The following is a 17,280-nucleotide window of genomic DNA, read 5'->3' as shown; positions in this document are numbered from 1 at the left end:
TGAATTTTAAAAATTGCCGCCGGGACAGCTATCTCACGTCGTCCGAGCTCATCTCAGCCCTGTTCATAAACACACCCATAAACACAGCCACAGAGAAATAAAAAGGAAAAAAAAGCACGCTGTTTTTAAAACCGCGAAATTTTGAAATCTTACGATTTTGTGAATTTTGTCCAAAAAACTAAAAGAGGAAAAATCACTGGAATCTTTTAAAACTGGTGAAAATTAATATAAAATCACTGAAATCAGTTATCAGAGGACAAAATGGTAAAATTAACAGCGGATCTAATTGTTCAGTGCATGCAGTATACCAATCCAGTCAAAGATCGAGAGTTGGATTTACGAGGTAAGTGGATCCCTGGTTTCTAGATCATCCATGGTAATATCCTATGGGAAAGAGTTTAGGATAATGATATCTGCATAGAGTACAAAGTTTGTTTTATTTTTCATTTCAGGATATAAAATCCCAGTCATTGAGAACATGGGAGCTACACTGGATCAATTTGACACCATAGACTTTTCCAACAACGACATTAGAAAAATTGATGGGTTTCCTCTGTTAAAACGGCTCAGTTGTTTGTTTTTCAATAACAATAGGATTGTGTAAGTATTTCATCTGTTATTTATGATGTCAATAGGGACCACAAAATGAAGTATAGAAGTATGTACCTTTGCAGAATAGTAAAAAAGTCTTGTACCTACCTTCTCAAAATTTGCCCACTAGGTTTTTTTTTATGCTGGGTCCAAAGTAAGCAAACATTGTTGTAGGTACTCAATGGCTAGAAAACATTACAAAAAGCTGCAGAACATCTATTTTGGTTATCCAACATTACCCTAAACCCTTAAAAATTTAACATGTCAGTTAACAAAGGTAGATAACCCTAGGTTAGGCACCAAAATGCTCAATTGGTGTGGATTTAGCACTAGAAAAATGGAAATTAAAGTTGTTATTCTGGGAGAATATGCCCTAATAGTCTCCGCTTTGTATGTTCTTGGGTAACAGCTATTTTTATCATGAGATAGCAGATTTAAATCTAGTTGACATGGCTCATGTTTTACTTCCTTATATTTCTTACAGGAGGATAGCTGAAAATTTACAGGAAAACCTGCCTAACCTAGAAACCCTAATTCTTACTGGCAACAATATTCAAGAACTAGGAGATTTGGACCCTTTGTCTACTTTGCCCAAACTGAAAACACTGTGTCTCCTTCACAACCCTGTTATTAACAGACCACACTACAGACTCTATGTAGCATTCAAACTCCCTCAGGTCAAACTGCTGGACTTTTCTAAAGTCAAGCTGAAGGTAGGTTCCTTTCAAATGAAAGTAGAATCTCAATTATTTCAACTCCAAAATCTATCAAAGGATATCTTATCAGAGGAAAAAATCATAAAAAGTGATATCATTTCAACCTCAACCATTTCAACTATTAGTTGAAAAAAATAAAGGTTAGTTAGTTGAAATAATCAATGTTCTACTATACTTACTTAAGTAATGAAAAAATATGTGGGGGGATATTAGTATATTCCTTACTATAGCTGAATTTCGAATGAGGTATTCAATGTGTTTTATAAAATATATAATCTTTCAGGAAAAGCAAGAAGCTGCTGCACTATTCAAAAGTAAAAAAGGCAAGGAGTTGCAGAAGGCCTCCCTCGCCCTTTTCTCCCCCTCACTTCCCTTCTCTCAACTCTTTGCCTAAGTTTTATTAAATACAAAATCAGCGAGCTAATACTTTTGCCCGCCATACGCCCAGACCGTCTGACAGACCGCGGTTGTATATGGTGGAACAAGCTTCAACCCAAGGTCTGTCAGACGGTATCAGCGTAAGCGGCTGGCCTTAGGCACTCACTCCCTTTAGATCACATACAGCATATTCACTTGCGTTTTTATTTTAATTTATTATGGTGCGTCAACACAAAATTAAATGTACTTACGTATTCAATAATTTAGATATGCCAAAATCTGACAGCTTCAAAAGGTTGCCTTTGCTACCCGTCAGCAAGATGTTGCACGGTTTTATGTCTCGATGTAAAATTTTGGACGCATGAATGAAATGAACTGCCAAAAGCAACTGGCTGAACAGGAACAGTAATTCCTGGAAAAAGGCGAAAAATGATAGATAATGAAAACTAAAGAATAATAATGAGGATGAGGATTATCGGTTTTATTATTAGAAATTTAATGTGTATTTATCTATATATATATAAAAGAGAAATATGGACGTGTCATTTATGTATGTCTGTCCGAATTGTTTAGAGAAAACTATGATAGATATCGAAAAAGTGTCAGCGAAGACCCCCAGTAAAATTGTCGTATCTATAACCCAAAAAAATTATCAGACCTTTTAAATTCCAAACCGGAGCTCTGACAAAAATCTAGGTCTGAAGAAACCTCCCCTTGACCCCCTACTACCAAAAACCATGTAGGGGGTCAGAGGAAATGTAGGGGGTTGAGGGGAGGATTCTCCTACATTTTGATCATAGGTTTGAAATTTGAACTTTACTCATTTCCCCTTCATTTTCATAAGTGGAAGGTCCTCATCGATTCTTCTGTGATAAGTCACCTATTCGCGGTTTGCTCGCGGTATTCGCGGTTTGTTCTCGGTATCCGCGGTATGTTCGCGGTATCCGCGGTTTGTTCGCGGCTTCCGCGGTTTGTTCGCGGCTTCCGCGGTTTGTTCGCGGTATCCGCGGTTTGTTCGCGGTATTCGCGTTTTGTGCGCGGTACTCGCGGTTTGTTCGCGATATTCGCAGTTATGGGTTCGATCTCAGGCAAACGCGGTTTTTTTTTTTTCAGCTTTTTTTACCGCAAATAATTGATGTTTTAGATTTTCTTGTGAGAGTTAAACAGTTTCCCTTCTTTTTATGCCCCCATTTTTGGATTTTCATGACAAAGAATAGAATATTTCAACATGATTTTTTTTTCAACAAGAGTTTCCATTAGAGTATTTAAGATGACCAAGGAGTCTTTCCTATGTATGTAACTTTTCACGAGAAATCGATCTCACATGATTTGAGAAGTAAATATTCTGAAATTATGTATGGAACAATAATCGAGCAAAAAACTCCTTGAATTTGATGGCACATTCGTTTCTCGAAAAGAAGGTTCTCTCTGCTCCCTCTCTACTCCCTGTAAATGTAAGGGTTCTAGGAATGATGGTTCACGAAATATGCGCTTGTAACAAGCCAATATCAAAAAATTTCGAAAGTTATATCCAATCCAGTCCATTTTTTCCAAATTTCCAGTCTACTTTTTCAAGATTTTCCACCCTATTCCCACTGCGTCACAACAGATTTTTTTTTTCTTAAAGAAATGTTCCCAAGCCTGTTCAACAATAATTCTCCAATCTTTTTTCATCCCACTAGGGTAAGGGCTTAAGTCCTCCATTTGCACATGAAATAACTGCGCCGCAGGCCAAATTCTTTCAAAATATTGGCCCTGAGTCAATTTCTTACAGCCATTTCCCTCTGATCTGGCATCATTCCTAGAACCCTTACATGTACACCGATCGATTTCTCGTGAAAAGTTACATAGGAAAGACTCCTTGGTCATCTTAAATACTCTAATCCTAATGGAAACTCTTGTTGAAAAAAAAAATCATTTTGAAATATTTGGAGATCTAAAAAAGATTTTTTTTTTTTTTTTTTTTTTGCAACAGGGATACTGGTTCCAAGACCTTAGAGTTACATTTATCAAATAATTGTGTGATATCATGTGGTGAGATTATACAGAATACTATGGCGTTCAGAAATTATTCTCTTAGATATTTAATTTTTCTCTTGGCAGGCTCTCATGAATGTGATGTTTGGCACAGAGATCATTCTCAGTGGAGACTCGATAGATGCAGGAGATCAAGCACTCTTTATTATGAATCATAGAACTCGTCTAGACTGGAACTTCTTGTGGGGTTGTATGTTTCATGCTAGCCGGCCCAGTGCTCATCGGTTGAAAATGGTTTTGAAATCACCAATCAGACATGCTCCAGGCCCAGGGTGGGTTATGCAGATTGCTGGCTTTCTATATATTGAGAGAAATTGGGACTCAGATCAACAAGCCATGACAGAGCAGTTGGATTATTTTCATGACATACAACATCCAGTTCAGGTAATATAATAAAATAAATGCTTATGGGACTACCCATACCTTTTACCATCAGTGATACAGCATCTCAAGTTTCAAATTCAAAATTCTAGGCTGTACACTGGTGTATAGCTGAATTTCTAATGAGGTATTCAATGTGTTTTATAAAATATATAATCTTTCAGGAAAAGCAAGAAGCTGCTGCACTATTCAAAAGTAAAAAAGGCAAGGAGTTGCAGAAGGAAATTTCCAAGAAAGCCAAGACCTTTGTACCAGGTGCTGCACTCCAAGATCTTTCCAATATTCCCACAGGTATGAAATTATTTAATTTATATACTTATGTAATGTAACAATACAATTATTGGTTCTTGCATGTTGTACTTTGTACTGTGTATAAGTTTTGGTAGAATAAAAACTGTGTACCTATACCTGAAATTATTTAATTTATATACTTATGTAATGTAACAATACAATTATTGGTTCTTGCATGTTGTACTTTGTACTGTGTATAAGTTTTGTTAGAATAAAAACTGTGTACCTATACTAAGTGTTCCTAAGTAATGGACTAAAATGAATATTCTAGGTATGTACCTACTTCTTGAGGTTGTAGGTCTTCTTTAGATATAAATTGGCAAGTACTAATTTCAGAGTGTCTACCAAAATCGAAAAATAAAATTCCCTGACTTTTCCCGTAAAATAAATGCTTATGGGACTACCCATACCTTTTACCATCAGTGATACAGCATCTCAAGTTTCAAATTCAAAATTCTAGGCTGTACAGCTGTACACTGGTGTATATCCCACCCCCACAGCCCCCATATGACACAGGGAGCCCTGGACACTTAGAGCCCCCCAAATGTAGTAATAGAGGATGTACATAAGTAAGTACTCTCTAAACATAAAACAATAACAAAATTCTAATTTTCTAGTCTCTAAATTACTGTATACTTTTTTTGTCCATCTGTTTTAATTTATACCTTTATGATTTCTTTTAGCTCTTGATATTCCCAGAAGGAACAGACCTCTCCCAGAGCAATATTGAAAAGAGTGACAAATTTGCTGATTCCCGTGGTCTGTCACACTATACAAAAGTTCTTCATCCTAAAACCACAGGCTTCACATTCCTCACTAGACAGCTTTCACAAAGTAAATGGACATTGTAATTTTTTAGCTATAAGATAGGACATTTTGGGGGTCTCTAGCTCTTACCATTCTTGAGATATTTTGTTTTCAGACAGACAGACACACACACGGACCAATGGCTGAAACTTTGGATTTAGGCTCTAGGGACCTCAAAACGTGTTTTGGCACTAAAAACTGACCATCAAAAATTTGACCCGATTACATTACTTTCCTTCCTATAGGATAAGGAAAGTAAAAAGTAGATTATTATGAAAAGTAAAAATTCAATGGTTTGTTTTTGTTGCAATTTGATATATGTACAGAATTATGTGTACTTGCAAATATCTGTGTGCTTTGAATTCCAACTGAGAAGGCATGGCACTTTAGATTGCTGCAGATTTATCCAGAGGTTACAATTAGAAATATATAATCCTTTGAAAGACAAGTGTATGAAGTAGGTATTTATTTATTTTTATTTCAGGTAATCAGCTGAATGCTGTCTACGACATAACAGTGGGCTACCTAGGTACAATACCTCAGTCTGAAATGGATGCCGTCCACGGAAAATTCCCATCTCAAGCTCATTTCCATATTAAAAAGTAAGTACAATCCAGATAAAGCTATTGATGGACACATCGGAAGATGTTAGGCAATTCCTGTTGGTGTTTTTCCCCCTCCAGATTTTTTTGTACACTATCTTGTGGCTTGCTTAATGTATTTACAACTCTCTCCTGTTCCAATTGTCTCTTTTGTTCAGTTTGAGAATCTCGTTTCGACTTTTTAGCTTGATCTGTATTCTGTTCTGAATCTGCAAGCCTGAAATCGGAAAAAAAGTTGTTGAACTCTGATGAAAATGGGTTCATATCTTCTCTGATTTCAGATATAGCACAGACAGTCTACCAGTGAGTGATACAGATGCAATGAAAGCTTGGCTTAATCAAATTTGGGCCGAAAAGGAAGCACATTTAAATCGGTTTTATGACAAAGGATATTTTGATGGTGGCAAGGAATCCCGTTCCAAACAACCAATTAGTAATGCCCTGTATATGGCACTAATATTTTGGACAGCTCTACAGGTACCTGTGCTTATGATATTTAACTAGTTCCTAGCTCCTTATATCCCAATTCTTGTTTCCCCCACAAAGACTAATCTCTCCCTCCCTTTTCTCTAGACGAGATATTTTTTATACACACAGTTATCTTTTTGTTCAAGTGTAATATACCCGTATATCATGTTTTCTAGTGAGGCTATCCTGAATTTAAATTCTTGTTTCCCCCACAAAGACTAATCTCTCCCTCCCTTTTCTCTAGACGAGATATTTTTTATACACAAAGTTATCTTTTTGTTCAAGTTAATATACTCGTATATCATGTTTTCTAGTGAGGCTATCCTGAATTTAAATCTATTTTCTAATTCCAGAATTACTATTTTCTAATTCCAGAATTACTTTCTTGTTCTAGATTCTGCTCATACTTGGACTATTTTACAGCAGCTTTATCCGATGGCTAGTGTTCATTTCATCTACAATCATGTTAGTTCTCTCATTTACATCACGTGGTGTTCAACATTTGGAAGTTCAATGGTATCGCTATATGAAGTCTAGACGGCATGTTTAGCCTTTCCTTTAATGAACTTCCAAAGTCACCAAAACTAGTTAACCAAAAGAAATGGCTTGCTTGGGGTTTTGTCATTTGGGAAATGTCCAGTAAGTGGAGACATTATAGTTTTTATTATTTATTAAAAGAAGAAAAGAAAAAACATGAAATGTATAGGTAACCAAGACTCCAAAGTAATCGGGTGTGTAAGATGATATTGTCAGGTTCAAACACTGCTGGGTGTGCTGGCCGTGATTGATTTGAAATCAATCCCTGATTTATATGAATCAAAACCAAAAGTGACTCTGAAATCAAGCCCAAGTTATCAGTATAGTGCACGCTAATATCTACATTTTTATTATTATTATTATTATTATTTATTTATTTTTTATCTTTATTGATTTTTTCACTCACTCAAACGTGTGAGTTCCTGATCATTTTCATAGAATGACAGAGACTTTTTTTTCTTCTTAGCCAAAGTTGCACCACCGTTTCTGCAGTATTAATTTTTATATTTACCTATTTATCCTTTAATTTTCTCTTTGTTGTTTTTAGTTTGTATTCGAGTGCAATATAGAATTATAGTTGATGTTTTTGAAACTCCATTTGTTAATATCTTTTGATTAATTTTTAACCTGCCCAAAGTGATGTGAATAATTTGGAGGTCATAGAAGAATCCAAAGAAATCAAAGGGAACCTTTAAAAAAGGAAGTTTGATACAGGGAACTGTAACAACGGAGGTCATAGAAGAATCCAAAGAAATCAAAGGGAACCTTTAAAAAAGGAAGTTTGATACAGGGAACTGTAACAACGGAGGACTTATCGTACTTATTTATTTATCGTATGAAAGAATATAAGGGCTAAGTGCCTCTAAATCTGATTATCTTTCTCGCCTACTACTCTATCATAATATTGATATTCTTTTGATTTAAGAGACCCACACAAGTGACTCACAACAAATTAACTCTCGAGGAAAAATATCTGGCTTTGACCTTGTATCGTCACTGAACCATCCTAAATGCGGCATTGCTACCTATGTTAAGAATGAATACTTATCGTACTAAAATCGAAGAGAGAAGGAGGACAGAATTTACAGCCAGCTGTTCCCAGAACGAACTCTCTAAGATAATGTTCGACCCGAACGGGAGTCGAACCCTTGACATGCCTTTGACCTAGGGGTCCTAGGGCTTACAAGACAGGCGCGTTACCCTCCAAGACTCCAATCTAACACGAGTGGGGCTACTTTTGTTAGGACTCATGTGTAACTGAAGTGTACAAAATGGAAATTCCTAGGGGCCAACACGTTAACACCACAAAGTAACCCCTTCAAAATATCCAAGTTATGCAAAACGGCAATAACGTGGTTGAAGAAAAAAAATGCATCGTGTGCCTGGTTCGCGGTGAAAATAGTTTTCTCTGTTCTCTGTGACCTAAGATGACCAAGGAGTCTTTCCTATGTAACTTTTCACGAGAAATCGATCGGTGTACATGTAAGGATTCTAGGAATGATGGTTCACGAGATATGCGCTTGTAACAAGCCAATGTCAAAAAATTTCGAAAGTTATATCCACTTTTGTTCACGAAATATGCGCTTGTAACAAGCCAATATCAAAAAATTTCGAAAGTTATATCCAATTTTTTTACACCAATAATTTACGAGATACAGCCTGATTTCCTCGAATTTGCCATCAAAAATTTTGTCAAAAGAGAACGAATGTGCCATCAAATTCATAATCAGGTCGAAATAAGGACAAACCTATTTTGTTGAATGGGAATTACGATGGGGGATTGATAAAATAAAGCTTTAGCTCGCGCAATTTGGGTCATTTATTTGTGCAAGCTTGAGCTCGTCATTTAGGTAATTGATGTTTTTAAACTTTTTTTTCCTAAATTGCAGCCTCCCCCCTTAATCCTGTATTCAAATTAATGTTCGATAACAACCTGCTTCCTGACAACTTTGGTTCTAAACCTATTCCCCTCACCGTCCGGTACAAATATGTTAATGAATTCCATACTGCCCTTGATCAGCACATTATCGCACCTTTTTCTCCTTGTATCCCACCCTGGTCTTCCGAAACTCCCAAAATTGACATCCATCTATCTAAATATAAGAAAAGTGATACTCCCCCTAGCATATACCGTTCTCATTATAGAAATTTGTCTCCTTATCTAACCTTGATCAATTTTCATTTGATAGGTCCATCAGCTGAAGAAGTTTGGAAAATCAAAGAGGCAATCAGTAAAGCTTCTTCTCTGGAGGAAATCGAAAGATTGAACAAGCTTTTGCAATCAGGACAAATTCCTGGGCGAGAAGATGCAGAAAATCATAGTAAGTATTTCTCTTGCACTACTTACCTTCTCTCTCTCTTCTTTCTTCTTCCTTCCACTTTACTACTTTACCTTTATCCATCTCCTTTTGTACTATTCCCATAAATCATGATGATAAGCTTCTTTTTGACATTGATAACAGATTTCCTGAGTGAGTTTCAAATTTATCAAGATGTTAAAACCAACATGGTTTTCTCTGCTGCTTATCTCAGCAAAAGATGTTCTTGGAGTTTGCCTTTTACACCATCAGAGTATACAGAGGTCTCATCAATTTATTTCTCTTTGTAATTTCTAGATGGAATTTTTAACTGTGTTAAGCATATTTAAATGCTTTGTTAAGCATATTTAAATGCTTGTCACAAATATCGTTCCCCGATTATTACACCTAGGTAAATTTTAAGACTTGACTTGGACTCAAACCACCAACTTCCAGATCCAAAGTCCAACGCGTTGACAACTGCACCACTGAGGTTTGTTTCTCTTTTTCATTTCTAGATGGAAAAGCCACCAACGGGAATGCTGATCAGCCAGAAGAAGATGATGAGGAAATGGAAACAGACGAGCAAAATGGAAGGTCTCAACCTCCCTGGATTAAATCCAATTGAACTTCTCCAACTGAATGATCAATTGATTACTGTGTCAAAGTTGTGATCATTAGGTTAGGCTCCATAGTCATACCTATTTCATTTTGTTTGATGTTTGTATTTAGTATGATTTCTAATCCTACATTTTTTTTTCTTTTCTTTATATGATCTTGCATCTGATTAGTTGGATGACAAAAAATTAGTACTCCACCAATCAACCAAGAAATCCTCTGTAAATACGTATTATCTAAATAGATCGAAATATGAGTGTGGAGCTGAGCCTTAGGTTGTGGTTATGTACCGGGTTGGGTTGAGATAGGATATTGTTTCTACAGTTTGGCATGGAAGTGGTAACTTAAAAACAAGGTTAGTTTACCAACCTTGCCTATCTTAACCCGGTACATAACCACAACCTTAATGTATCCAAACCATTTGATTAGATTGTACAAATTCCATTGTGTAAATATTTAATCTTAAGTTGCATTGAAATGTTCTTATTTTATTTTTATTAAAATTACTCTTCAATCGCCAACGTTCATATTAAGTTGAGTACCCCAGTTCTCGTTTGATCACTTAAGTTAAGCAATGTGGAGCATGGATACTACTTGGATGGGTGACCTTTTGGAATCACCACGGAACGTTGGCGACTTTTTGTAATTTCTAATCAGATTAAAAGTTGATGAATAATAACTCTGTTTTATAAAAGTCTACCATACAAAATCTTTATTGATGCTGAAATATAAAATTTGAACAAAAACGGAATGGGCTATAAATTTACAAGTATATACTTACCTACAGCTATGTTAAAATAAACGTGTAATGTAAAATCAACTCTAAATACAAATAAAATACAGTACATCTAAATTTAAAGACATGTTAATTTTGCGAATATTTTACAGTCAAATTTATACGTGGGACAATAAAAACATTAACATATAGTTTCCATTGTCCATTAAATACTCAAAGTGAGTCAATATGATATTAACATCAATTTTTTACCATTTGGTTGACGAGTGTTCAGACATACTCCAATCCACAATTCAACATAAGTCCATATACATGAGGTACTAATAGACTATGGGCCATAAGTTGGTCAGTGCTGGGTCTATGTTCTGGTTCTCTTTCCAGCATATTTGCTATCAGTCTCGGTAATCTCTCATCATAGGTATCTTGATCCTGTAGATCTGTTAGGACTCCATGTAAAATGTTGTTCACAATAGACCCAAGATTCTGCAATCAGTTTTTGTGTTAGAAATAACTTCAAAAAATAGGGAACAGTTTACACATTATTGGTGTAAAAAAAAGTGGATATAACTTTCGAATTTTTTTGATATTGGCTTGTTACAAGCGCATATTTCGTGAACCATCATTCCTAGAACCCTTACATGTACACCGATTGATTTCTCGTGAAAAGGTACATAGGAAAGATTCCTTGGTCATCTTAAATACTCTAATGGAAACTCTTGTAAAAAAAAATCATGTTGAAATATTTGGAGATATCACAGAGAGGAGCGAGGGAGCAGAGAGAACCTTCCAGTCTGAAAGCAGAAGAGAGAATGAGCTCTGACAAAAATTTAGGTCTGAAGAAACCTCCCCTTGACCCCCTACTACCAAAAACCATGTAGGGGGTCAGGGGAAATGTAGGGGGTTGAGGGGAGGATTCTCCTACATTTTGACCATAGGTTTGAAGTTTGGACTTAATTTACTAATTTTCCCTTCATTTTCATAAGTGGAAGGTCCTCATCGATTCTTCTGTGATAAGTCACCTATTTGCGGTTTGCTCGTGGTATTCGCGGTTGGCTCGCGGTATCTGCGGTTGTTCGCGGTATTCGCGGCTTGCTCGCGGTATTCGCGGATTGTTCGCTGTATCCACGATTTGTTCGCGGTATCCGCGATTTGTTCGCGGTATCAGCGGTATGTTCGCGGTATCTGCGGTTTGTTTGCGGTATCCGCGGTTTGTTCGCGGTATTCGCGTTTTGTGCGCATGTCCTTACCCGAATGAGCCACGTTTTATGACATTAACCAAAGAGTAATCTTCCAAACTGGTCATGTTTTTGATACCTACTAAAAAAATAAATAAATAAAAATAAAATTGATTTCCTTCTAAACTAAGGTGTTAATAATATTAAACAGTTCTATGACTGGCAACATAGTTCAGTCAACTACCTACCATTACCTGATGATGACTACTGTCGTAGAGTAGATAGGTACCTACCCCCTCTAATTTGTGATGGAAAATTTCGACTTGGTAATGAAATGTGGTAGGTAAACAGTCTTGTTAGATCATTAGATGAGTCAGTATTTATAAATTCTATTATCACTATACCTAGGAGGTATGGAAATAAATAGATACCTACCTAGGTACATAATTATGTTATTAATCAAAATAACTTGTATTCACATCAGGTTTTGTATAGTATGTAGGTAGCCCGTAGTCCAAAGGGATATTTTTCGTAGTACTTTTCGCTCTAATAAACTGGTATATTCGCTCTAATGAATTTTCCTAACCTCACTTCAAAGCATTAGTAGTACCGCGAATTTTTAAATTTGATTGATAATGGTGATTGAAAAAAAAAAAATACTTTTTTTTTGTGATTAGCTGGACTTTTTTCCCCAAAAGTATGGAATAATGAAAGTTTTAAGTGTAAAGTTACAATATTCTTGTTACCTAGTAGTTCTGTGAACTGTAGACCTCACTCAGACTCCTTTGCCCAAGCTGAGACAAATTTACATATTAATCTAATTCACAAGTAAGTACCTATCAGAATAGAAAAGAGGGTACCTATATACATCCTCTGTAAGTAAAAGGATAGGGAACAGGTTTTATTAGTTATGTTGGTTACATTTTTCTTTTGTTAACAGACAATGATGGATATGAAAAATAAGTATTTGAGAGAAGGTGAGCCACAACAAGCAGCAGAAGAACCAGAAGTTAATGTCAGAGAAGGTGAAATAGAACCAGAAGTTAATGCCAGAGATGATGCAGTAGAAGAAGAAGAAGTCAATGTCAGAGAAAGTGCAGTAGAACCAGAAATTAATGTCAGAGAAGGTGTAGAAGAAGAAGAAGTCAATGTCAGAGAAGATGCAGCAGAAGAAGAAGAAGAAGAAGAAGTTAATATGAACAGAAAAAAGAGAGGAAGAAAGAGGAAACACCAAGGTCAAACAAATAAGAGTGCAAAGAAATTGAAAAATGCTAATGAGAATTATTTCAATTATAAGGGTAAACTTGTAAACAGTAAAAATTTCAACTATAACATAAAATGTCCTGATACCTGATGAGCACGCACACTATCAGGTAGACCTATCAGGTTTAACTGATAGTGAATGGTTTGTCTTTTTTGAAGCATTACAATGAAACAAAGTAGTCTTATAAATACATGGGGAAAAAAATCCTAAAAATATTTCTGTTTAGTAATAATAAAATAAAAATATAAGTATCTAGGTGTTTCCTTACTCACCGAAGCTTGAAAAGCTATCTTGTGTGTTGTCATAAAGTATAAGACGCATCCCATGGCCCATATATCGCTCTGTATGCTGTACGGTTTTCCTAGACACAGCTCTGGAGATAGGTAGCTAGGTGTTCCCACTATACTGCGAGCGTTATTGGTTCTGAAAGCAATATTCCAAGGGGTCAGAAATCAGAATCGGACGAACTTCGAGAGTTATATCAGGCAGAAACTTATTCCTAGCCTTTTCCTACTTAAATAGGGTCAGCGTTTCTTGTAAGTCCCTTCCAGGCAGCCCTATTGTGTACCTCTTGCCCTGTTGAATTTTTCTCGCTCAGGTCCTGATTCACACAATCTTCCACCTTTTCTTTGGCCTCCCTCGCCCTTTTCTCCCCCTCACTTCCCTTCTCTCAACTCTTTCCCTAAGTTTTATTAAATACAAAATCAGCGAGCTAATACTTTTGCCCGCCATACGCCCAGACCGCGTCTGACAGACCGCGGTTGTATATGGTGGAAAAAGCTTCAACCCAAGGTCTGAGCGTAAGCGGCTGGCCTTAGGCACTCACTCCCTTTAGATCACATACAGCATATTCACTTGCGTTTTTATTTTAATTTATTATGGTGCGTCAACACAAAATTAAATGTACTTACGTATTCAATAATTTAGATATGCCAAAATCTGACAGCTTCAAAAGGTTGCCTTTGCTACCCGTCAGCAAGATGTTGCACGGTTTTATGTCTCGATGTAAAATTTTGGACGCATGAATGAAATGAACTGCCAAAAGCAACTGGCTGAACAGGAACAGTAATTCCTGGAAAAAGGCGAAAAATGATAGATAATGAAAACTAAAGAATAATAATGAGGATGAGGATAATTTCATTATCGGTTTTATTATTAGAAATTTAATGTGTATTTATCTATATATATTATATAAAAGAGAAATATGGACGGGTCATTAATGTATCGAAAAAGTGTCAGCAAAGAACCCCAGTAAAATTGTCGTATCTATAACCCAAAAAAAATATCAGACCTTTTAAATTCCAAACCATTCCCGAGATATGGGCCTTTACTGACGGCCAAATGTCCCATAAGAAATACACAGGGAGTAGAGACGCGAGGACTCAACACGAGGAGAATCTTTTTCCTCCCGCAGAGTTTTAGCTTCATTTTTGGTTTTTTCATGTTTTTAGACTTTTTAGTTTTCTCCGTTGAATATTCGTATTCGTTTTGATCGAAAGAAAAACTACTACTTTGTATGAAATTTGTACCTACTCCTCACATATTTATCACTGAAGTTATGCAACGTTGAGCGTGGTTGGTAGCTGGATGAGTGACCACTTAGGGAACTTTTTTTTTTCTCCAACCGAATGATCAATTGATTACTGTGTCAAAGTTGTGATCATTAGGTTAGGCTCCATAGTCATACCTATTTCATTTTGTTTGAAGTTTGTATTTAGTATGATTTCTAATCCTACATTTTTTTTCTTTTCTTTATATGATCTTGCATCTGATTAGTTGGATGACAAAAAATTAGTACTCCACCAATCAACCAAGAAATCCTCTGTAAATACGTATTATCTAAATAGATCGAAATATGAGTGTGGAGCTGAGCCTTAGGTTGTGGTTATGTACCGGGTTGGGTTGAGATAGGATATTGTTTCTACAGTTTGGCATGGAAGTGGTAACTTAAAAACAAGGTTAGTTTACCAACCTTGCCTATCTTAACCCGGTACATAACCACAACCTTAATGTATCCAAACCATTTGATTAGATTGTACAAATTCCATTGTGTAAATATTTAATCTTAAGTTGCATTGAAATGTTCTTATTTTATTTTTATTAAAATTACTCTTCAATCGCCAACGTTCATATTAAGTTGAGTACCCCAGTTCTCGTTTGATCACTTAAGTTAAGCAATGTGGAGCATGGATACTACTTGGATGGGTGACCTTTTGGAATCACCACGGAACGTTGGCGACTTTTTGTAATTTCTAATCAGATTAAAAGTTGATGAATAATAACTCTGTTTTATAAAAGTCTACCATACAAAATCTTTATTGATGCTGAAATATAAAATTTGAACAAAAACGGAATGGGCTATAAATTTACAAGTATATACTTACCTACAGCTATGTTAAAATAAACGTGTAATGTAAAATCAACTCTAAATACAAATAAAATACAGTACATCTAAATTTAAAGACATGTTAATTTTGCGAATATTTTACAGTCAAATTTATACGTGGGACAATAAAAACATTAACATATAGTTTCCATTGTCCATTAAATACTCAAAGTGAGTCAATATGATATTAACATCAATTTTTTACCATTTGGTTGACGAGTGTTCAGACATACTCCAATCCACAATTCAACATAAGTCCATATACATGAGGTACTAATAGACTATGGGCCATAAGTTGGTCAGTGCTGGGTCTATGTTCTGGTTCTCTTTCCAGCATATTTGCTATCAGTCTCGGTAATCTCTCATCATAGGTATCTTGATCCTGTAGATCTGTTAGGACTCCATGTAAAATGTTGTTCACAATAGACCCAAGATTCTGCAATCAGTTTTTGTGTTAGAAATAACTTCAAAAAATAGGGAACAGTTTACACACAATAATAATGAAACTAGGTGCCTTAGGCCAGCCATTCACTCTCAGGTAGACCTGATCAGGTCCGTCTCTCAGGTCAACCTCTGATACCTGATGAGCACGCACACTATCAGGTAGACCTATCACAGTTTACACACAATAATAATGAAACTAGGTGCCTTAGGCCAGCCATTCACTCTCAGGTAGACCTGATCAGGTCCGTCTCTCAGGTCTACCTGATACCTGATGAGCACGCACACTATCAGGTAGACCTATCAGGTTTAACTGATAGTGAATGGTTTGTCTTTTTTGAAGCATTACAATGAAACAAAGTAGTCTTATAAATACATGGGGAAAAAAATCCTAAAAATATTTCTGTTTAGTAATAATAAAATAAAAATATAAGTATCTAGGTGTTTCCTTACTCACCGAAGCTTGAAAAGCTATCTTGTGTGTTGTCATAAAGTATAAGACGCATCCCATGGCCCATATATCGCTCTGTATGCTGTACGGTTTTCCTAGACACAGCTCTGGAGATAGGTAGCTAGGTGTTCCCACTATACTGCGAGCGTTATTGGTTCTGAAAGCAATATTCCAAGGGGTCAGAAATCAGAATCGGACGAACTTCGAGAGTTATATCAGGCAGAAACTTATTCCTAGCCTTTTCCTACTTAAATAGGGTCGGCGTTTCTTGTCAGTCCCTTCCAGGTAGCCCTATTGTGTACCTCTTGCCCTGTTAAATTTTTCTCGCTCAGGTCTTGATTCACACAATCGTCCACCTTTTCTTCGGCCTCCCTCGCCCTTTTCTCCCCCTCACTTCCCTTCTCTCAACTCTTTGCCTAAGTTTTATTAAATACAAAATCAGCGAGCTAATACTTTTGCCCGCCATACGCCCAGACCGTCTGACAGACCGCGGTTGTATATGGTGGAACAAGCTTCAACCCAAGGTCTGTCAGACGGTATCAGCGTAAGCGGCTGGCCTTAGGCACTCACTCCCTTTAGATCACATACAGCATATTCACTTGCGTTTTTATTTTAATTTATTATGGTGCGTCAACACAAAATTAAATGTACTTACGTATTCAATAATTTAGATATGCCAAAATCTGACAGCTTCAAAAGGTTGCCTTTGCTACCCGTCAGCAAGATGTTGCACGGTTTTATGTCTCGATGTAAAATTTTGGACGCATGAATGAAATGAACTGCCAAAAGCAACTGGCTGAACAGGAACAGTAATTCCTGGAAAAAGGCGAAAAATGATAGATAATGAAAACTAAAGAATAATAATGAGGATGAGGATAATTTCATTATCGGTTTTATTATTAGAAATTTAATGTGTATTTATCTATATATATTATATAAAAGAGAAATATGGACGGGTCATTAATGTATCGAAAAAGTGTCAGCAAAGAACCCCAGTAAAATTGTCGTATCTATAACCCAAAAAAAATATCAGACCTTTTAAATTCCAAACCATTCCCGAGATATGGGCCTTTACTGACGGCCAAATGTCCCATAAGAAATACA

At 36.2% G+C, this 17,280-nt stretch overlaps 4 protein-coding genes across 5 annotated transcripts; 2 read left to right on the top strand and 2 right to left on the bottom strand.

Moving 5' to 3' along the window:
• Window positions 1-153: 153 nt before the first annotated feature.
• On the top strand, window positions 154-15,257 carry LOC103509096 (U2 small nuclear ribonucleoprotein A'). Of its 2 annotated transcripts, XM_026823525.1 has the most exons (7): window positions 154-343; window positions 453-600; window positions 1,076-1,304; window positions 4,268-4,394; window positions 8,998-9,129; window positions 9,624-9,773; window positions 14,553-15,257. In XM_026823525.1, exons 1-6 carry the CDS (start codon window positions 262-264, stop codon window positions 9,731-9,733), a joined length of 828 nt encoding a protein of 275 aa, XP_026679326.1. In that variant the 5' UTR covers window positions 154-261; the 3' UTR covers window positions 9,734-9,773; window positions 14,553-15,257. The 2 variants fall into 2 exon arrangements, with proteins under 2 accessions (XP_026679326.1, XP_008471907.1); XM_008473685.3 differs by lacking the exon at window positions 14,553-15,257 and having other exon boundaries at window positions 9,624-10,479.
• Window positions 3,735-7,405, top strand: LOC113467380 (lysocardiolipin acyltransferase 1-like). The gene is made up of 5 exons (XM_026823524.1): window positions 3,735-4,106; window positions 5,078-5,228; window positions 5,686-5,803; window positions 6,085-6,280; window positions 6,666-7,405. Exons 1-5 carry the CDS (start codon window positions 3,795-3,797, stop codon window positions 6,819-6,821), a joined length of 933 nt encoding a protein of 310 aa, XP_026679325.1. The 5' UTR covers window positions 3,735-3,794; the 3' UTR covers window positions 6,822-7,405.
• LOC103509104 (serine/threonine-protein kinase Nek8-like) lies at window positions 9,857-14,063 on the bottom strand. Its single transcript, XM_017444039.2, has 3 exons — window positions 13,810-14,063; window positions 13,171-13,321; window positions 9,857-10,942 (listed from the first exon to the last, which is right to left on the bottom strand). Exons 1-3 carry the CDS (start codon window positions 14,037-14,039, stop codon window positions 10,730-10,732), a joined length of 594 nt encoding a protein of 197 aa, XP_017299528.1. The 5' UTR covers window positions 14,040-14,063; the 3' UTR covers window positions 9,857-10,729.
• Window positions 15,258-15,370: 113 nt separating the features above from the next.
• Window positions 15,371-17,085, bottom strand: LOC103509103 (serine/threonine-protein kinase Nek8-like). The gene is made up of 3 exons (XM_017444040.2): window positions 16,832-17,085; window positions 16,183-16,333; window positions 15,371-15,720 (listed from the first exon to the last, which is right to left on the bottom strand). The coding sequence occupies exons 1-3, from the start codon at window positions 17,059-17,061 to the stop codon at window positions 15,508-15,510; spliced, it is 594 nt and encodes a 197-aa protein (XP_017299529.2). The 5' UTR covers window positions 17,062-17,085; the 3' UTR covers window positions 15,371-15,507.
• Window positions 17,086-17,280: the final 195 nt, after the last annotated feature.

Source organism: Diaphorina citri, unplaced genomic scaffold (genome assembly GCF_000475195.1).
Source record: "Diaphorina citri unplaced genomic scaffold, Diaci psyllid genome assembly version 1.1 scaffold467, whole genome shotgun sequence".
NCBI classification, from domain to species: domain Eukaryota; kingdom Metazoa; phylum Arthropoda; class Insecta; order Hemiptera; family Psyllidae; genus Diaphorina; species Diaphorina citri.
This window is presented reverse-complemented; position numbering and strand designations above follow the sequence as displayed.

Excerpts from the sequence above, each read along its gene's own strand:
- LOC113467380 (XM_026823524.1), top strand. The coding sequence starts at position 3,795 with ATGAATGTGATGTTTGGCACAGAGATCATTCTCAGTGGAGACTCGATA. Across the intron at positions 4,107-5,077 it reads ACATACAACATCCAGTTCAG|CTCTTGATATTCCCAGAAGG; the intron begins GTAATATAATAA and ends GATTTCTTTTAG. Across the intron at positions 5,229-5,685 it reads CACTAGACAGCTTTCACAAA|GTAATCAGCTGAATGCTGTC; the intron begins GTAAATGGACAT and ends TTTTTATTTCAG.
- LOC103509103 (XM_017444040.2), bottom strand. The coding sequence starts at position 17,061 with ATGAAATTATCCTCATCCTCATTATTATTCTTTAGTTTTCATTATCTA. Across the intron at positions 16,334-16,831 it reads ATATCTAAATTATTGAATAC|AACCAATAACGCTCGCAGTA; the intron begins GTAAGTACATTT and ends TATTGCTTTCAG. Across the intron at positions 15,721-16,182 it reads AGATAGCTTTTCAAGCTTCG|AATCTTGGGTCTATTGTGAA; the intron begins GTGAGTAAGGAA and ends AACTGATTGCAG.
- LOC103509104 (XM_017444039.2), bottom strand. The coding sequence starts at position 14,039 with ATGAAATTATCCTCATCCTCATTATTATTCTTTAGTTTTCATTATCTA. Across the intron at positions 13,322-13,809 it reads ATATCTAAATTATTGAATAC|AACCAATAACGCTCGCAGTA; the intron begins GTAAGTACATTT and ends TATTGCTTTCAG. Across the intron at positions 10,943-13,170 it reads AGATAGCTTTTCAAGCTTCG|AATCTTGGGTCTATTGTGAA; the intron begins GTGAGTAAGGAA and ends AACTGATTGCAG.
- LOC103509096 (XM_026823525.1), top strand. The coding sequence starts at position 262 with ATGGTAAAATTAACAGCGGATCTAATTGTTCAGTGCATGCAGTATACC. Across the intron at positions 601-1,075 it reads TTCAATAACAATAGGATTGT|GAGGATAGCTGAAAATTTAC; the intron begins GTAAGTATTTCA and ends TATTTCTTACAG. Across the intron at positions 1,305-4,267 it reads TTTCTAAAGTCAAGCTGAAG|GAAAAGCAAGAAGCTGCTGC; the intron begins GTAGGTTCCTTT and ends ATAATCTTTCAG.